The following is an 18,988-nucleotide window of genomic DNA, read 5'->3' as shown; positions in this document are numbered from 1 at the left end:
GCTTCAGGAAGCCTCTAAATATAGGAGAAGGATTATAACCTATCCGATCCCCACAGATGCATTGCAGTCATGTCAGAAACCAAGGATGGGCTGTGGGGTGCCTTAGAATTTGAAATCCTTCACAATCCTGGTACTTCAGTTTAAACTTGTTTCCACTAATTCACTCTTCTATTTTTTTTTTTTGTTGGTGAGAATACGGTTTGGTTATTTTGACATTAATTTTATAAATACTTAAGAATTTTACTACAAGGGTCAAGAAAATTGGCTGCTCTTATCATGTGGTCACTCTGTTGGTATAGGCTTCTTTAAAAAAAGGTTACTTACATCTTACATGTAAGAAACAGTCAGAAATATCTCGGCTGTGCGCAACAGAGCACAACGTAGTTATCTCCAGGTCATGCTGCTGTCACAGACATACCCACTGCCACCGACGCGCTGACTGACGCTATTATCACAGATGCACTCACCTCACTATCAGTCTAGGTATCCCCAGTCCATCTGGCCAAGCCAGATGGTGCCAGAGCATCCCCAGCAGATCCGGCTCTGCACAGAAACAGCCTCGGGAGGAACCAAAAAAAATATGTTCATCTTTGAGGTCTTAGTGAGCACGACAGTAGCCTGCCTGACAGGATTCAGCCCACCCCACCTCTGTCGCTGCAGCCTGCCATCACCATCCCACCAAGGGCCAGCCTGGAAGGGCCTGCCTTCACCCTCTTTTGCTGAAGCTGCTTTGTGTTGTGTGGAATACTAGAGCCACAGAGGGGAGCCGGAGAGAGAGATGACTGTCTCACCCTGTGGTTGGGTTTGCTATGTAGCAGTGAGGAAACCTGGTTTTGAATCCTGCGCTGCTTAATGCTTTGATGTTTTATACAGTATTTCCGTCTGGCACACCCTGGACAGAAACAACTGGCAATGTAGTGAGCAGCAGTGAGGCCCACACTGCATGCTTGTGTTGTTCTAGTCTGTTATCCCTAATTCATTTGTGCACAGTTTGCCCGACAGCACCAGACCTGTGGCATATGTGCATCCTGAAAGGGCATGGTGTGGCCAGGGAAGTCCAAAATTTTCTAGAAGTGCCAGACTTAGTGTGCATGCATTGAGGAGGACATGACCCATGGAAATGTCTGGGATTTCTCGCACTCCAACAGACTTTTCTGAATTGTGGTGGTGTAGCTGATCAAGTTGCCAGCTGATATCCCAGACAAATGGGGATCTCTAAGAAAAGCTGGACGTGCAATAGCCCTGCTTTAACAATGCCGCTGTTGGACAAGGAGGGTTCTCCTCCTTCCGAAGGGTGTCTGACCACTCACGTAGGGAGTTTCTCTTTGTCTCTGGCCCTGGTATTTGTTTGCTCTGAGCACAGTGGAACATCCCCGTATGATGAATAGTCTGGGGCTTATGTTCCTAGGCAGCAGATGTGGATCTGAGCACCTTTGGATGGAGAAAAGTGAATCCAGCTCTCCTGCACCCTCCATGGGGGAAAAGGGGGAATGGATCAGATGGATCAGCAATCCCTCTGCTTTTCACAGTGACACTGCTTAATTTTTGAAAGGTCTTGCACAGTTAAGGGAAGGATATGGCTGTGAATACCAAACAATTGTAATCTTTTGCAGCCTGGAGTAAGGCATTAAAAATCCAAAGGGAGGTGAGATATGCCCCTCACCTTGTTCTGTTGGCTACTTTAGGAGCCTTGTTTGCCCACTAGCTTTTGCCACAACCTATCTAGGAGTCAAGATCGGAGCCACGACCACCATTGCACCAGGCAAGCAACCAGAGCTGCAGCCCTGCAAAGCTGAGCACAGTGGCCCTTACTCCCTCTTGTAGATTCAGCTTCCAGTGACTGTCTCTTGCTGACACTTAAAAAATCCAGCATTTTTGGTGTTATTAAAAGTTTAGAGGTCTAGAATGACATTTCTGAGAAGTAATAATGTCCATCTTTTGTAAAAATTAGAGGTGGGGATCTGAAACACCAAAAGGAAAATTGCAACAGTAGGAAATTCTGAGATCAATAAAGATGAAAACATATGGGCTCTTTTCAGAAGTTTTGAGGGGAGGACTTGTAATCTTGAATAAATTATTTTATATTTTATTGTTGGCATTTGTTTTCTCAGAATATACATTTATCTCTTTTCCTATACACAGATTGTAAAATATTGCTAAGTCTTGTCTGAGGAGGAAACAGAAGATTAATACCTTCTTTTAACAAAATGTTCTGTAAATTGTCTGATAAATCAAAAACCCTAAAGGCATTTATGTTCTTTTATAAATAGAGTAGATTTGAAGGACATCGATTTCTGTCCACTTAATATAACTGGTAAAACCAACCAATTGTTGACTTAGCTAGACTATTGACTCTGTTGACTCAGTTTGTGATTTTATGCAATTGTAAATGCCAAGACGGTGTTTACGTATTACCATATGTGATATGGTATTCCCTCACATTCTGGGTGAGATGATTGACCAGTGGTAGCTCAGCAGTCAGCATGACCAGGTAATAAAAGCAATGGCAGATGGAAAGGACCGAAATGAAAGCTCACAGTCTTCCTTTCTCCTTCCTTCCCAATACTTGGAAGATTACTGAGGTATCTGTATGCATTCTTCATCAAACTTCTTCCAGCACAACCACCCATTCACGTTGCTCCATCATCCGTTCATTTTTTCCTTCACAAAATCATCCCACTTTCAGCTCACCCCATATGTAACAAGCACCCTTTACATATAAGTCTCACCCCCACCTCTGCCTCTCATTCTCCCCAGCAGCTGTCCATGTGAGTACCCTGCTCACCGCAGAGCTCTCACTCGTAAAACCCAGACGAATCCACAAGCTGTTCCTCTTTACCCCTAGCAACATCCATCAAGGTGGATAAAGGTTTGCTCCCACTCACCCTCCCTCCCAGCTGTCTATGGGAAGATGTAGTGATGGTTGCTGTTATTGTCCTTGCCCACATGTGAGAGCACTTGAATGTTCTTCCATGTTTTTTTCCCTCTCTCTCCCTGTGGGGAACTGTCTGTGCAGACACATCTCAAGTTCACTAGTGCTCGTGCGCAGTGGAGCCGGAAGGCATGCTGCAGGAGTACCTTCATCCTCAGCACGGCTTTCTGCAGTGTCTAACTTTGGCAGAGGTTTCCCATCCAAAGACTGAGCTAGCTCAACCTTGCTTGGTGTAAAAAATCTTGCAATACCACTGTATATCCCAGTGTCCAAGCATGTAGCTCTAAGATTGAGGCTGGGACAGAAGAAAACAGATTTTTTTTTTCTAAAATCATAATAGCACAGGAATGTGGTCTAATGTCTGCTTAGTTGAAAGATGTTCAGCAATCTACCTAAAGATGTTAAAAGAAATTAAACCAAATGTAAAAAGGGAGTGAAAAATAGTTATTGACTATCCTAGCACAGTACTGTGGTGTGATATTGCTGGGATTTTACTTATATATAGTTTATCATTCCTGACATTTCAGTAAGATGAAAATAATCCAAAGTCAAATCATGGAACTGGCACTAAGAGCATCAACAGATAAAACAGGTGTTAAAGGTGCTGAAGAAAAGCTGTGTAACATTAGCTCTGTATTCAGCTCACCTTAACATGCTGATTCACTGTGAAAGGTAGGACGTGGAGACTGATCTATAAAGCAAATTAAAAAAAAAGGTGCCCTTTACTTTGCCTGTGCTATGTTACACAAATCTTCCTCTCCCAGATATGTTTTTCTGAGCAATTTTAATATCTCAAATATTATGAACACTAGAATGTATCCTCATTCTTGTTTCCCTGAATAACTGAGATTTGGATACTGAAAAAAAAAAGTTGTAGCGATATTAGTCTTCCCCATTTCTTTATTTCTGGTCCTCCTTGATATAATCTGAAGAGTGTGCACATTGCAGTCAGATGTAGACATCTGTGAGCTAAATTTTAATGAGAAAAATACTTCATCTGCAGGGAAGGGGGAAAAAACTGTGCCTTTGCACAAACAGAATCATTAGCAACATAGAAGAACATTTCAGTGTAACTAATGCGACTGCAGGGAAGTTACGCCAGTTTTCATTAGCCATGAATTCTCCCTCATTTTCCTGTAAATTACTATTTCTGCAGCCAATTGCAACAAATTAGGGAAGTTATGTATTTGATACTTGAAAAATTGTGAATGCTCAAACTATCTGTTTCCTTGTTTAACAAGTCTGACGTAGCCCATCCCAGGCCACCCAAGCACTGCGTCAAACCACACACTGCTGCCTGGAAAGGGCATTCGTTGTCTGATAGCGCTCCTACAGAACTAGGAATTTCCAAAGCCTAAATTCTGATTCCTGCACTAGCTTTTCCTCTCAGAGGGCTTTGAAACATCCTTTTCTTGTTTCCTTATGGGGAAAATAGTAGTCTTCCTCATTCTTCCATGCTGATGTGTGTTTCTAAGACATTAAACATTTTCTCTCAAAAAATGCTGTCCATCACTTACCTTCATCGTGAGAATGATCTTGATCAAGATCTTGATCTTCTCACTACAGGGCTGAACAATTTGTGTTCTTCTGGCTTCTCCCTGTGTGCCACATCCTCTCACTGACTTTTAAGTAAAATTTCATATGAAACTTAAAAATTACTCTGATAATATCCGTGAGTATCTTAAATAGTCCTACCTCACATTTACTCATCTTCTACTTCATAAATATATATTTCATTAAGTATGGAATACAATACTTAATAAGTCAGTATACTGCTAGTGTGTAGGAAGCAATTCCTGTTCGGGTCCTGACCCTGATCCTGTCCTGACTGAATCCAATGACGAGATGACCGTTGTTTGCAATGGGCTGTATATGACACGACATCCAGTATTTCCACACCACTGTCCCTGCAGAAGGGATGATGTTGCACATGGTGGCTTTCCAGATAGCTCTTTAAGGCTAAGAGTAACCTGTATCTTTTGCACTTCCTTCCAGGCTCTCCCTGGGCTACTAGGACTCCTCGGCAATGCGTGTGACTCTCCTGTTGAGAGCTGTCAGGTCCAGCTTATCAGACACAGTTGTGATGTGAAGACCCTTACAGTCCATACCCATTTTAGGACTATAAGCATTTTCTTGGGATAAATCAGTTATCTTCTGTTTCTCTGGTTATATTGGTACAGGATCCAGAGGAGCCAAGAGTATCAACCTAAGAGGAGATGTCCTAGCAGCCATGCAGCTTTTTCAGGCTTTCAGGGATGTAGCATGTTCTTGTCTTGGCCACTTAATGGCTCAGCTGGTACCACCACTAACCTGCCCTGCCTTGTGCCTAGGAGCTTTATGAGCAGAAGCATAACTCTGCTGGTGGGCATTCAGCCAGCAATCAGAGATGAATACACCACCATGTATTAACCTGATGGTGGCTACATAAGCAGATTCCTTCTTGCTGGGAAACAGCACAGACGATTGTACTTTGGAGAACGTGGAGGGTCTGGGCTCTCCTGGCAGAGCCCATGAACAGTCTGTGGGAGCTCTGCTACCCTTGAGACATGTGTAAGCCTCCAGAAACATTTACTATGATATTCTGAAAAGACAAAGATAGTACTTCTTTACTTTGAAAATAAAAGCCTGACTTTAATCTGATGTTAATGGATCTCAGTTATTGGGGTAGGATCACCACAGGTCACAAAGCCAAGCCTTGCTTCCTGTGGAAATTTAAAGAGGAGACGGGTGATTCATGAGGCTGTTTTCTTCTTTTATCTGTCTATTTGTTTGTTTATATTAATTGTGCTGCTAGCAATAAACAAGTAGGCTCTGAATTAACATCACCAAAGTGGAGAGGAGTTTTGGCTCAAGCCCACCGAAAAGTTTTACGCAGTGTAGCACGGATGTTCCCAGAGGGCAATGCTAGACTTTCCCACCTACTGCTTCTTAATTTACCTGTAGAGTAATTCACAGAAAGACAATGGTAATACAGCTTTTAACCTGAAGATGGGAATCTTTCCACTGTATCTGGATCATTGGGTGGTATGAGCTACATGCTTTGTTGCTTCCTCCCCGTTCATTCTTCATGGGTGGATGGGAGAGACATGAAACCTGCCACGGTCCTACGGCATCAACCCAGAGCTAGAAAGCAGGTGCTCCCAACTGTGTGGAGATGGGGTGGTGGGGTTGTTACATTCATAACTGTGCTCGTTGACAGGGGCATGTACTCCTACGAGTATAAATTGTGACCTGAGAGGGCTACAACTCTAATAGCTAAAAGTCAGCCCAAAGGAAGTATATGTTGAATCTCGTTTATTAACCCAGTATATAAACCTAAAATAACTACAAGCAATCAAGTAGGTTTATTCTGGATTCCCTAACATTACTAAAGCCAAAACCTGACCTGCATATATTAATAGCTGGCACTAAGTGTACATTTAACTGTAGTTAGTATAATTACATATCTGTACACATGATTGTGTAGCCTAAATACTCCATTCATATTTTTCGTATCTCTAAAATATATGCTATCAACAGAAAGGTTTAATCACTTGGTGAATGCAAAATACTGAGTGTCTGATGCTCTCACTCAGTGGTTTAAAGTATCTAATCCTGTAGCATATCAGTTCTTATTGTTTATTAGTAAATTAAGTGCTCTTTGTGTCAGAGACTTATAATGGCTTGGGTTAATGGGATCACCTTTAAGAAGAGCTACCCTCGAAGCCTGCTGAGACTTTTTAAAAGGCAGAATGCAACCATAGCAGAGCAATGTTGCATAAGCAAAAGACATTGTGGAAACTGTGGTAAATGATAAGTCTCTTTCACTTCCTGTATGGTAGTAAATCTTAAAGAAACAATTTGAGTGCTTTAGGAACACTACTATGCATTGGGGGTTTTAAGTAGTCTCCTGTGAAGACTGATTTTGATTATGAACCTTGGTAGTTCTTCCATTTGACAGAAGAGTTACTATAGTCCGGTTGACATATTATTGGTATATTGGAGGGATGGGAGAATTATGTTATCATCAGACTCGAGTGGAATATTTTCTCACTTACTGCAGACTTTAAGAACTTGTTAAATTTTAAAACATACTCTATTCAAAGGTACCTACAATTGTTTTTCCAAATGCATTTCTTAAAGATTGATTTAGGTGCTTTTTTGTCTCTTGAGGTTGAAGGAGGTTTATTGCCATTATCTATTTGCATTATGATCTTGGAATAATCTGATCTGTATTCAAAAAATATTCTGAGAGAGCTTATTGTGATGACTTTAAATATATGCAATGGACAAATAATGCCTGTTTAAAGTTTATCTTTTTCTTTACATATTCATTATCTCATATTTAATAGAAGAGAAAGACAGGATATTGTGGTTCTGAAGGGAAACAAATGGACTTCAGAAAATTGCAACAGATTCACCAGTTGGCCAGAGGAGGGAGCGATGCAGCCTTTCTGGCTGGTGAAATCAATGTTTTAGCCTAAATTGAAATGTAATAGCTATTTTGGAAACCACTTTTGTGCCATTAAACCTTGATTAATCTAATAATAAGAACAATAGGTTATATTTTACTCTGCTTTAAATGAAGACAACCTTTATGAATTCAGTAGGGATGCATAAGTATTAAAGGTAGTAAAAGTGGGGCACACCCAAGCTCATAGCTAAAAATTTTGTAGTGCACTGGGGATTCCTGACTCTCCCTCTGTTGAAGCAAAGCTTAAGAAACGAATTTGCATGCAGTAGGAGCTTTATGTATTGTGGGGTTGTGAATAGTACACCAAGAACATTAGTGAGATTGAAAATCAGGCACAAGTACAAAGCAGAAAAAACACAGCCTTTTCTTCAGTTGTGTCTTAGCTTCCAGGCAACGTAAAGATAATGAGCAAGTTCTGTGAGTATGTATATAGCCAAGGGAGTAATATTGGTATAGCACTGAGAAAAAGCTTTTAAAACTGCTAATCTACTCCTGTTTCTTAATGGGTAAAAAGGAAAGCTGGTGGATCAAAATTACCATGCGATCAACTTCATGTTTATGTCAGAATTCATTATTGCCTATTAACACTGCTGCTATTTGATCGTAATTAATAATAAGAAGGACAAAATTGCATTACACAAAAATGGAGGAAATATTATGACTGTGGAAGGAAGGAGCTGGCTGGGGGGTAGGACAAAAGAAAAGGAAAACCAGAACCGGGGAAGAGCATCAGTCTTCCAAAGTAATTAAATGCTATCTACTATTCTAGTATTTCCTTGGCTGACATTCCATAAATCTTTAAAGATGCAGAAAACTGAGAATATCATATATTTTTGTTACCTACATATATTAATATCTCTGCCTATAGAAATCGGGACTATGCTAAAGCAGTTTTTCTGTTGCTAACTACTTTGGGTTCCAAGCAGTTGCTTTGGTTGCTACCTGCAGTCAGTGTTGTCTGTTCAGGAGCAGAAAAAGTAGCAGAGATCTTTCTTCCATATCCAGTAGGTGCATGCTTGAAGTAGGTTGGCTACAGCTGGAGTAAGATCCCTCGTTTTCTCCTGAAGATGTATGTCTAAGTGACACCAATATAAAAGTATTGCAGAATGAATAGACTTGCTGGGAAATGGCGTTTGCATAGCTAGGCTCAAGAGCTAACTCGTCGCTGGTAGAAGTTTGGCAGGGACAATGCTGGTTTGAGGATCCTACTCCCAAAGCAGCCCTAACTCTGTTGGATGCTCTCTCGCGTTTTAATGTTCCAGATGCCGTGGCCTCTGTATGGGCCATTCTGCAGCTTGAGAGCCACCTCATTTACCTCCTTTATTCCTTCCATCCTGGCACTCTAGTCATCCCCAGAGCTCCCTCTCCTCCTCGGCATTTCACCCTGTCACCTGTTCCTAAACCGCCGAGCCTGTGGCTAGCACGGGGGCAGTGTACCCCGCCCCCCCCCCCAAGACGGCTGCCACTTTAGCCACTGACTACCCACAGGGCCCTGGTCAAATCTCTGACGATAGCCCCCACATTAGCAGAAGCAACAGTATTTTGATCTGCTGAAATGCTGTTATGAAATAGTACAAAAACGAGACACGGCGCTGACAATGGCTCGGTCCTATGAACTATCTTCATTTAGGTAAAACTGCATTTTTTTTAGCAAGTCACCACTCCAAAGAAAACATTTTGGCTTGTTCTTTCTTATGGTGACAGAGTTTCATCTTAAATGGTAAAAGGCAAGAGTGTATTTTTAGACCCACTTTCCTCCCTTGTAAGTGTGCTCAAGGGCTGTTTGAACTGATCACTTAATATAATGGTCTCTCTTTGGTCTGACGTCAGGGAAGGTGGGTGGGAGAATAATGGTCACATCTGGAGGTGATAAAACATACACCGATGTATTTCAGAAAAACTCAACCAGTTTCAGCATAGGAGGGCTATGATACACACTAAGCAGCTTGTCCTACTACTTTAGTATTCAATCTCATAGCTCTTTAGATTTAATTTCAAAGTGTTTATTAGCATCATTGCTGAAATACTGCTTCCTTTCTAATCTAATAACTAATGCAATTGCTTAAGCTTATGCAGCCTGGTTTCTCAGTAGTCCTTGGCCACGCCGTTTTCCGCATCTATGAAGCATTGTTAGAGCAAATGGAGAAGTGGCAGCTGTTTGCATCAATAAGGCTAATGAAATGCAGAACACATTTACATATCCAGGTATTTCACCATTCTCCACAGCACACAGCAAGCCAAATTCATCCAGGTGCAGCTTCTAGCAAGTAGCTGAGACATCCAAGGAAGTCTGCTTTCTGGTGTAAACACGGTTGCATTTATACACCAAGCATGAGCTGATTGTAAGTGGAGCACAGGTGGATGTAGGCTGTTGTGGTAGCAAGTCTTGCATGCATTTAAAATGAGGTGGGTCTGTAAAACTTGGCATTAAGAAGTATATAGAGTCAATATAAGGGCGTTAGTAGCAAGAAAAACCACCAGTGAAAGAAATGATGAAGCAGCCCTTTCCTAACCCTTCACCCAATTTAACTTACACAATCTGCCATGGTCTCAGCTTTAAGCCTGGATTAAAGCCCCAGATTCAGTGCTGGGATAAACTGAATTCCACGGGAGTTGTGCCCATTCACACAAAGACAGAGTTTGTTCCCGTAGAATAATGATGTGCCTTTCCGCCGGTAATTTTACCACTTGAATGCCAAGTTACAGTCCAGAGACACTCGCTTAATATTCCTGCTTCACTCGGTGTAAAACTGGCACCTCCAAGAGCCCCTCTGCTCTGGCCGGTTTGTATATCATTGCAAGTTTTCAGAAAAAGGACTGCCTTCAGCATTTTGCCTGGATCATGTCCCAGTCATATAGTGCTCCCTAGCAGATGGCTACACCCATCTCCACTACAGTCAGCAGCAACTTCCTTCCTATACCCATAAGTGAAGCTAGCAGAGTTGTAACCGTCCTGTGCGTCTGTCGCCCAGTCATATAGTGCTCCCTAGCAGATGGCTACACCCATACAGTCTACAGTCAGCAGCAACTTCCTTCCTATACCCATAAGTGAAGAGTTGTAACCGTCCTGTGCGTCTGTCGCCGAGACACTGACGTCAGTGGGAGCCTACACAGCCGTACGGCTCTGCCTGCGTCAGTCAGAGGTGGTGAGGATTAGGGCTTAATAAATAGCAGGCAATCAGTAGCACCAACACTGAGACTCAATCTGTCGGAACGGTTTAGCTTTGGATGGTTTAATTTAATTTTTTAAAAAGCTTTTCTCACTCAGCCAAGCCCATTACCTCCTACGTTCTTCCCTCTTTGGCCTAAATTTCATGGGTTCAGTTTGCATGTTTGTTCTGCCTAAGCGGAGCAGCTGCATCCAGTGCATTTTTGCCTGTTCAGGGCTTTTCTTCTTTTCAGTTCAACCTTTTCCTCCTTCACTTGGCAAGTCATTCCAAGGAAGCATGGATGTAAGGGTGTGTTTGCTTGTTTATTTTATGTACACAACAGGGCATTTAGATAATATTTGAACACTTACTTGCTCATTGATCCTATAGAAGATAACTGCACCTGACATTTTATATTTCCCTGCTAGCTGGGTTTCTGGAAAAACTTTCGAGAGCATTAACGTGAAAACGACAGGAGCAATCCCTGTGGTTCTTTTCCCCTTCAGTTCTCTGCAGTAAAAGAACATCCTGCACTGCTTTGTTTTTCAGGTTGATGGCTTCCTGACGCTTCTCTTTGGCCTGGCTAGCATTAATACCCTTACAGTAATCAGTGTGACTCGCTACATCAGGGGCTGCCATCCCGAGAGAGGTAAGGAATAAAGGCAAGTCCAGTTCTGCCTTCATTGAACCTGGTGCAAATCTGTATTTCTTTCAGTCACAGGCTATATCAAATATAAATTAGATGCATTGGAAACCAGAACATAACGCAGTCATTTACATTACAAACATGTTTGCATAAAATCCTTCAGGGTTAACCCCAATAAGAGCCAAATTATTACTAGTACACTTTGGTCACCATGGGTTAAATTCACCCTTGTGCCAAAGATACCACAGGTCCGGCTGACCCTCTGTATTATTCAAAATGCAACTTAAATGACTCCTAAGTGATGCATACATCGTTGTCTGGATCTCACCGTAAGCAAAGAATTTCATCTTCTATGAGATGATGTTTGGGAAGTTTCCAGTCGTTGATAAGATCCTTGGTTCGGAAGGCTGCCCTGCATACAAATATTTTCACTTTTCAGGGTGCCTTGCCAGGGTTTGCGCACAGCAGGCATCATGGACTGCTTTAGATGGCACTGGGAACATTCAGTCTGCACATCTTGCCTCCAGCTTTTGTAGCACTGCGCAGCCTGGCATCCGCACATGCCTCTCCAGCCTCCCCTCGGTGGACAGTTTCACACCATGGGAGATGAAAATTACTCCTACCATCCCCAGAACTGACCATGACCTGACCCTGCCCGGACGATCCCTGTCTCCTGCCTGTCTCCCAGATCTGCAAAGCATCATCACCACAGCCTCGCACCCACACTTCTTCCTTCTCTAGTGCCCTGTTGATCTGTAACCTGAATATCTCAAACAACAACTGTTCATTACTTTCTCCAGTGCTAGAAACCTTTTACTAACCACTCTCTTTCTGGTTTTTTTAATTTAATTTTTTTATTAACCTTTGGTATAAATGCCTCTGTAAAGGCATACGAGTGTTCCACTGAACAAATCTGGTCTGAAATCCTTTACACGTTTCTTGCCCTGCGGACCCCTCATCAGCAAGTCTATATAAACATGCCGTCATCTATCCCTTTCCCTTTATGCCTCTTTACATCACCACACTCACCCCAGGCACTCCCTTCCACAGGATCAGTAGAAACCTTTCCTTACCATTCATCCTGGACCTCCTGCCTGCTGAAAACTTTGACTTCCACTGAGAGCCTTAAGTAATCCCTCTTCTTTATACCTACACCTTCCATAAATTCTCCCTAATCTTCCTTTCACCCATCCTTAGATAATGTATTACCAATTTTCATGCCTTTGTTATGAGTGGTTTGCACCATCTTTCAGGCAGGAACCTATTAATGTCCGCAGGTAAAGCATGCATAAATACACTGGATGCATGATATGAGTTTTTCTCTCTAATACCATGAGTAGTATTAGCTGTGAAAAGAACTTCTGCAGAGAGGTCTTTTTTCCACAGGAAGTTCTTCTGCAGTTTGTTGTAATGATAGACTTGTTGCAGTTAATTTTCAACACAAACTGCTGTTGGAGCTGCTAGAATTTGGCTGTGATGTATTCTACATCTTATATTCATTGCATATTATGAAGTTGTATGTAAAACCCACGTTTCTCTTTTGCAAAGCTGTATCACATGTTCATCTGAGGGTGTGCATAATTTATGTTTGCCTCTTGAGGAAATCTGAGCAAGTACCCAGTATAACTTTAGAGAAATGTTGAGGAACAGAAATTGGTGGATGTGTAAATATTTCCCACGTAAACAAAGAAATAACCACAATGTATGGCAACAGCAGGACAGATTAAATAATTTGTATTGAATGGCTAAAGTAGTTTGAGCATCTAATGTATTTTCTCATTTTTAACAGGGAAAGCCTTGAAGTGAATGAGCAAATCCTCTGAATTTAGACTTATCTTGTTTGTTTCTATGTAAAACTTAACATACATCTAACTGTTTCCCACTTTTTACAAAATTGCAAAACACGTCTAACGTAGAATTTGCTCATTCTGCAGTGCTCAACAAACACATTGTCTCCTGCTTAAAAGCCATTCATTTCCACTGTTGACAAATGGTCTCGAACACAAGTCTGACAGATACTTTCAAATTTAAGCTTTTCTTATGAATATGCATTTTTTTGTCATAATATTTTTTTAAATAGCTGTATTTTCCTTACTAGCTGTTGGTATAGGGGTGCATTTAGATTTCAGAGATAACGTTTGCCTTTCTAGATATTATTTTCTGACTAAGCCATGCCATTGCAGGTCACTGCATCAGCAACAGCAGTATGACGGTGGCTCTGGTTCTCATTTGGATAGCAGCTTTCTTCTGGTCAGCAGCTCCGTTACTTGGCTGGGGCAGTTATACAGGTAACAGGTATCTTTCAGTTGTACTCATCTGTCACCTCTCCACTTAACTAAACAAAGATAGATACTTACCTTTCTTGCTGTTTGCAATAAACCAGACCGATTATCAGTGGAACTGAGAAAATCATTCATCATGCATGACATACGCGCAGAGTGTTGCCTGCTTTGGGATCAGCTAAAAAGAGATTTTTTTGAAGATATCACAGGAAAGACTTGGACCAAGTGCATATTACCTATGACAAAAGAGAGGCCAGGAATATTTGGCATGGTTAACCAGTGAGATAAAGGAAACTCTCAAAAGACATTCTTCAAAAACTGTCAAGATTAGGAAGCTAGAAAATAACACAAATTCCAGCAAGTTAAACCTGAAACTATAATAAGACAAGCCAGAAAGATTTGGTGAAACAGTTTGTGGAAAATATGAAAACTAACATAGCAGCAGAAGAAAAAGATGTCAGGAAGTCTGTCGGTCCAAGAAGTGATTAGTGTGCAAGATAAGGCCATAGCAAAAAAAGAGGGGGAAAAAAAGGAAAAATTTTGTATAGCACACACTGCGGTAATTCAATGGCTAAGGGATATTCCCACACCAGAAAATTTCTTCATGGGGAAAAGTTGGAGAAATTGTCTCAGATTAAGTCTCTCAAAATTCAACAAAACAAATCTCTAGGAACAAATGGTAACGATACAGGAGTCCTAACAACTGAAATCATGTGACTGAAATTCTCCAGCAGTTTTCTGCCAGGATCCTGTAGGCATCTGCATCCTTTGAGAAGTCATGAAAGCTATAAAGACTTATTAAAGCAGCTATGTGAACATATCCTCTTACTTATTAAATACATAAGCTTTGAGGTACCTCTGGACCCTTGAAGTATGGGTGTGAGAAAAGCATCCATTTCTACGATCAGTTAAATCTTCTATCCTTCCCAAACCAAAATGTTACCAGGATATTAGGCTCAATGGATCTTTTGTTTGAGACAAAACCAAACTGTTTATTAAACTGTTCTAATTTTATGTCATGATTTTGCACTCTAGATATGTCATAAACTTGGGGGTTTGGACTGGTCATTTTCTGTGTATCTTCTGGTGATCTGTGTTTTCTTTTTACATTAATCTTATTAGCTCTTCATCTGTAGAAGGATTTCTGATGTCCCTTTTTGGCCTTAAACTGGAGCCAGGGACTTCTTGGGCATCGCTGCTTTGTCAGGGCATCCAAATGCCCCCATGGATCCTGTTTGTACTTTGGATTCAATCCCCCGACAGCGGTCTTCAAGACCACTTCTAGGAGCACTTTTCCCTACTGAGAATCACAGCGGTTTCAGGTTCCTGGGCTATCTGACTCTGAACACGTTTCCATTGAGGGCACCCGTGGAGATGTGGAAGCCCAGCAATGGCAAGTCCAGCAGCAGGCAGCAGAGCAGGCAGCGGGTGCAGACAGACCACAGCACATTACACCTGGCTGCCTCGGACCTCTCACTTCTACACAGCAGCTGCAACAGGTCCCCAGGACCCCGCTGATTTTTCAAAATGCCACTTGCCAGTGTCTCTGCGGAGGGGGGAAACACAGCTCTGAATTCTGGCTCGCAGAAAATCTGCAGGATTTTCTTCTCATGTCACCTGGAGGCTGCTTTCTTTTTTCACTCAAAAGTGTTCACAAACCAGAAACCTGGAATTAAGCCAGATTTTATGGTTATCTTTTTGAATCTTGGAATCTACTGATGAAAAAGGCAAAGGAGACAAGAATCTATTTCTACTACTGAACATCCAGACAGCAACACCTAGAGCTTTTGGTGTTAAAAATACCGAGCTCTTTTTGACAAGAATCATAAAAGAGATTTTAATCTTTTGCTCCTTTAAGTCATCCTGTCTAAACCTCCTATCACCTGTGAGGAATTAAGGGATTTTTTTTTTCTTCAGAATGATCACTGGATGTCAGGGAAAGATCTGTTGCTAAATCATGCAGGCTTCACCTGTATTGTATCTCCAGGGCTTGTTAATACTTGACTTACATAATTTTGGTTCATGCTTCATTTATTTATAATTCAATTTGCTGCCATAGCTGTCAGAAAAAAACAGCTTTTTCCACTTAAAAAGAAAAATCAACAATTCACAATCTGTAGAAAACCTCTAAGTATATTGAATTCAAGTTTTATATCAGGACACATTTGCAAACACATCAGAGGGACTAAAGAAGTCAACTGTTATTCATAAAAGTATTTAAGCAGAGACTGCACCTTATTCCCACTGCCTTTCCCTTAAGTACCTGATCAGCTAGTGTCCTTTTGTAAATCCCACTAGCTGCAGATCCTGCAATCTGCCTAACTTCATTTATAAGAGCCTGCAGCTCCTTTGTAGTTGCAGAACTGTATGCTTCCCATTTAGCAAGAGGTCTCATATCTTTCTAAGTATTTATGTGTTTCATCTTCCCATAATCTTTATCATTAGCTGCATCAATTTGCTTTCATGGCTCTCGCTACAGTAAAAATTTCATTGCCTTTTTGTTTCTATTAAAAAACCCTCAATATTTTTGTTACCTACTTTGCTATGTAAGTAGTGACTTTTTACATTTGGCATATTGTCTCTTTACAATCGCTTGTTATGGCGTTACAGTGCTCATCTTAGGAAGTTACTGTGTAGAAGATTATGTCAAATAAGAGTAGATTACACTCAAAAATATCAAACCTACTGGATGAATACCCTTTTTGTTTTCTAATAAAGTATCACAATTTCCTATTCTGAAACAACAGTTTGTGCATTATGGATTTACACTGGAAATCTAAACGGGACAGAATGATAATACACATTAAAACTTGTTACAGTCTAGATGGTCTTGAAAAATTGTTTATGTAGGAAATTATGTCACAGCTCATTAAATCAAAAAGATCAATCCATTCTTTAGAGCTTAAAAGAAGAAAAATACAGCATTTGAACTGATAAATTAATCTCTCAAAAGCAGATAAATGTTCTAAAAATGCTAACCAACTTATTCTTGCTTTCCAGATCGCATGTATGGCACATGTGAGATAGACTGGGCAAAAGCCAGCTTCTCTACAATCTACAAGTCCTACATTATCTCCATTTTTATCTGCTGTTTTTTCCTACCCATAACAGTCATGGTCTTCTCATATATGTCAATTATCAATACTGTCAAGCTAAGCCATGCATTAACAGGACTGGGTGACCCCACAGACAGACAGAGGAGAATGGAGCGGGACGTCACCAGGGTGAGTTTGGGTTTTATGGTCAGTGGGATTTACCTCAATGAAATCTGTCTTTCCAAAAATTGTCCCAACTAGAACAGAACAAAACGAATCAGTCACATTTCATTTCTCTATAATCTCTACTGATAGAATCTGAACTCAGTGAAGAATATGAGGATTGTTTAAAACTCCTACCCCGTCAGTTGGCTAAAATATTGGTGCTATATCACATGTGAAAAATAATCTAAATATAACTGGAGTGGGTTATACCGCACAAAAACAAAAGTTTGGTTTGGCATATGCTCTTTTCTTTCAGAAGTTACGTTATTTCTGAGCATACACAGAAGTTACAGTGGAGCTTTCAATTTACTTACCGTTGACTTAAGTCTACCTGAAACCCTCTTAATTCATATAAACATACAGGGGACTGTGGCTATTTTCATTCCATTAGATGAGGCGTTGCTCAAGCACACCACCATGCCAAAATTAGATATATAGCTTCTAGGTCTGCCTGGCTCCATCAAAGCTAACCTTTTGCTTGCCTGTACTCTCCTGTGAGCCATACCCTCAGGACAGTCTGAATGTTTCCCTTCCAGCCAAGTGTCCAAGCTACTATTCCTGGTGTATTGCTTCCCTGATGTAGTCTTCCAGAATAGATTTAAGACTATTCTTCTTCTGTCTTTTAGGTTTCTATTGTCATTTGCACAGCCTTCATTATTGCGTGGTCACCATACGCCGTCATGTCTATATGGTCTGCCTATGGTCAATCTGTGCCCAATCTTACCAGCATCCTTGCCAGTTTGTTTGCTAAGTCTGCCAGCTTCTACAATCCCATGATCTACTTTGGAATGAGCTCCAAATTTCGGAGGGACATTTTAATCTTGTTCCATTGTGCCAAGGAAGTCAAGGACCCTGTGAAGCTCAAACGTTTCAAAAACCTCAAGCAAAAACAACAAGAGCTTTCTCAGAAAGAAGAGAAGTATGCAGGAGAAATGCACCCCGCACCAAGCCCTGATTCTGGGGTGGGAAGTCCAACCAATACCCCACCTCCAGCAAACAGGGAAGTGTATTTTGGTATTCTCGATACACCATCTAATAACCCTGATATTGAATGTGACAGACTGTAAGTTTTGTGGCCACTTAACATGTGCACCCACTTTGCGTTCAGGAAGACCCTCTTCAGATCAGCGCTTGAGTGATTTCCTAATTCCCAGTCCATCTGTTTCTTGCTATAGCACTGATGACTGTACAACTCAAGCAAATCAGACGGTAAAGTGATATTTTCCTTCTATGTAGGTACAAAAAGCTACAAAGCACATTACAATGTGGGCAGCACACCCAGTGCCAGAAACATTCGATTTTCACACACATGCAGGAAAAGGAAGACTGACTTGTGAAGAGCAGGCATTAGCTAGCAAAAATAACTAATATGCTCCTACCCAAATTTTATTAATTAGGAGATTGCATTTCCAAATATGTTTTTTGCTCTTCAACAGTCCCAGCCATAGAGGATCGTTTGAGCTCTGTGGTGCTGCGCAGCCCAGGCTGTAGGAGAAGATGGGCCCTGCTGAGATTGCTGTGGAGCTGCTGCAGCTCCAGTGACTGTGATCTGGTAGGCAAAGCCATGTCCTCCCTGCAGGGCACCGAGGTGTGCCCACCGTGGGGCTCCCAGGCCCTGTGCCTGCATGGGTATGTGTCTGATCCTCTATGCCTGACTCTGTGTGTGTCTATGCAGGTGCTAGGAGTTGTAGATCTTGGCATTTTCTAGTCACTGTAGTCTGAACAGTGGCTTCGTACTTTTCCTCGATGGTCTGCAGAATTATTTCCACCTTCCCTGACCTTCCTGGTGAGCAGGGCCTGGCTGTAGCATTCAGGAAAGCTGGCCTTTAATTTTACTTTAATTTTACTGATCTGTCTCCAAACTGGTTGTTTTTCTACCTGACCATTAAGGTGGAGCAAGAGATGTTGTACAGGCAATGAAACCAAAAATGACACTAAGGTTTTAAGAGTACTGATGAAGTGTGGCATCAGAGCTATTTACAAAATATAATGCAACACTTCACTGCTGCTTCTAAAGAAAGTTTTTGTACCTGCCTATGGGTAAAAAATGACTTTTAGGTAAACATAACTAAGTAGCAATTAAGGATAGTGATTTAAATAGCTAAGCTGTAGGCTTAAATCAGTAGCAAGACTATCAGATGTTATAATATCCAATTATTCCACCAAATTTCTTTTACAGAATCAAAATGAGGAGGTATATCTTCATAATTCCCCATCTTGGAAATTAACTGCATACTCAGAGACTTCTGTAAAAATGTCTCCGTAT

The 18,988-nt window shown here is 41.2% G+C and overlaps 1 protein-coding gene across 1 annotated transcript in view; it reads left to right on the top strand.

Annotated features, from left to right (window-relative positions):
* LOC103902701 (visual pigment-like receptor peropsin) overlaps positions 1–17,789 on the top strand; it is a 31,764-nt gene extending 13,975 nt beyond the window's left edge. Inside the window, exons 3-6 of the mRNA XM_009283794.1 lie at positions 11,084–11,183; positions 13,364–13,468; positions 16,463–16,686; positions 17,349–17,789. Coding sequence (XP_009282069.1) covers positions 11,084–11,183; positions 13,364–13,468; positions 16,463–16,686; positions 17,349–17,789 — 870 coding nt within the window. The remainder of the gene's footprint in view (positions 1–11,083; positions 11,184–13,363; positions 13,469–16,462; positions 16,687–17,348) is intronic.
* Positions 17,790–18,988: the final 1,199 nt, after the last annotated feature.

The sequence above is a fragment of the Aptenodytes forsteri genome, unplaced genomic scaffold, assembly GCF_000699145.1.
Source record: "Aptenodytes forsteri isolate BGI_AS27 unplaced genomic scaffold, ASM69914v1 Scaffold309, whole genome shotgun sequence".
In the NCBI taxonomy this organism is placed as follows: Eukaryota; Metazoa; Chordata; class Aves; order Sphenisciformes; family Spheniscidae; genus Aptenodytes; species Aptenodytes forsteri.
Note: the sequence above shows the minus strand (reverse complement) of the source record. Positions and strands in the feature narration are given on the sequence as shown.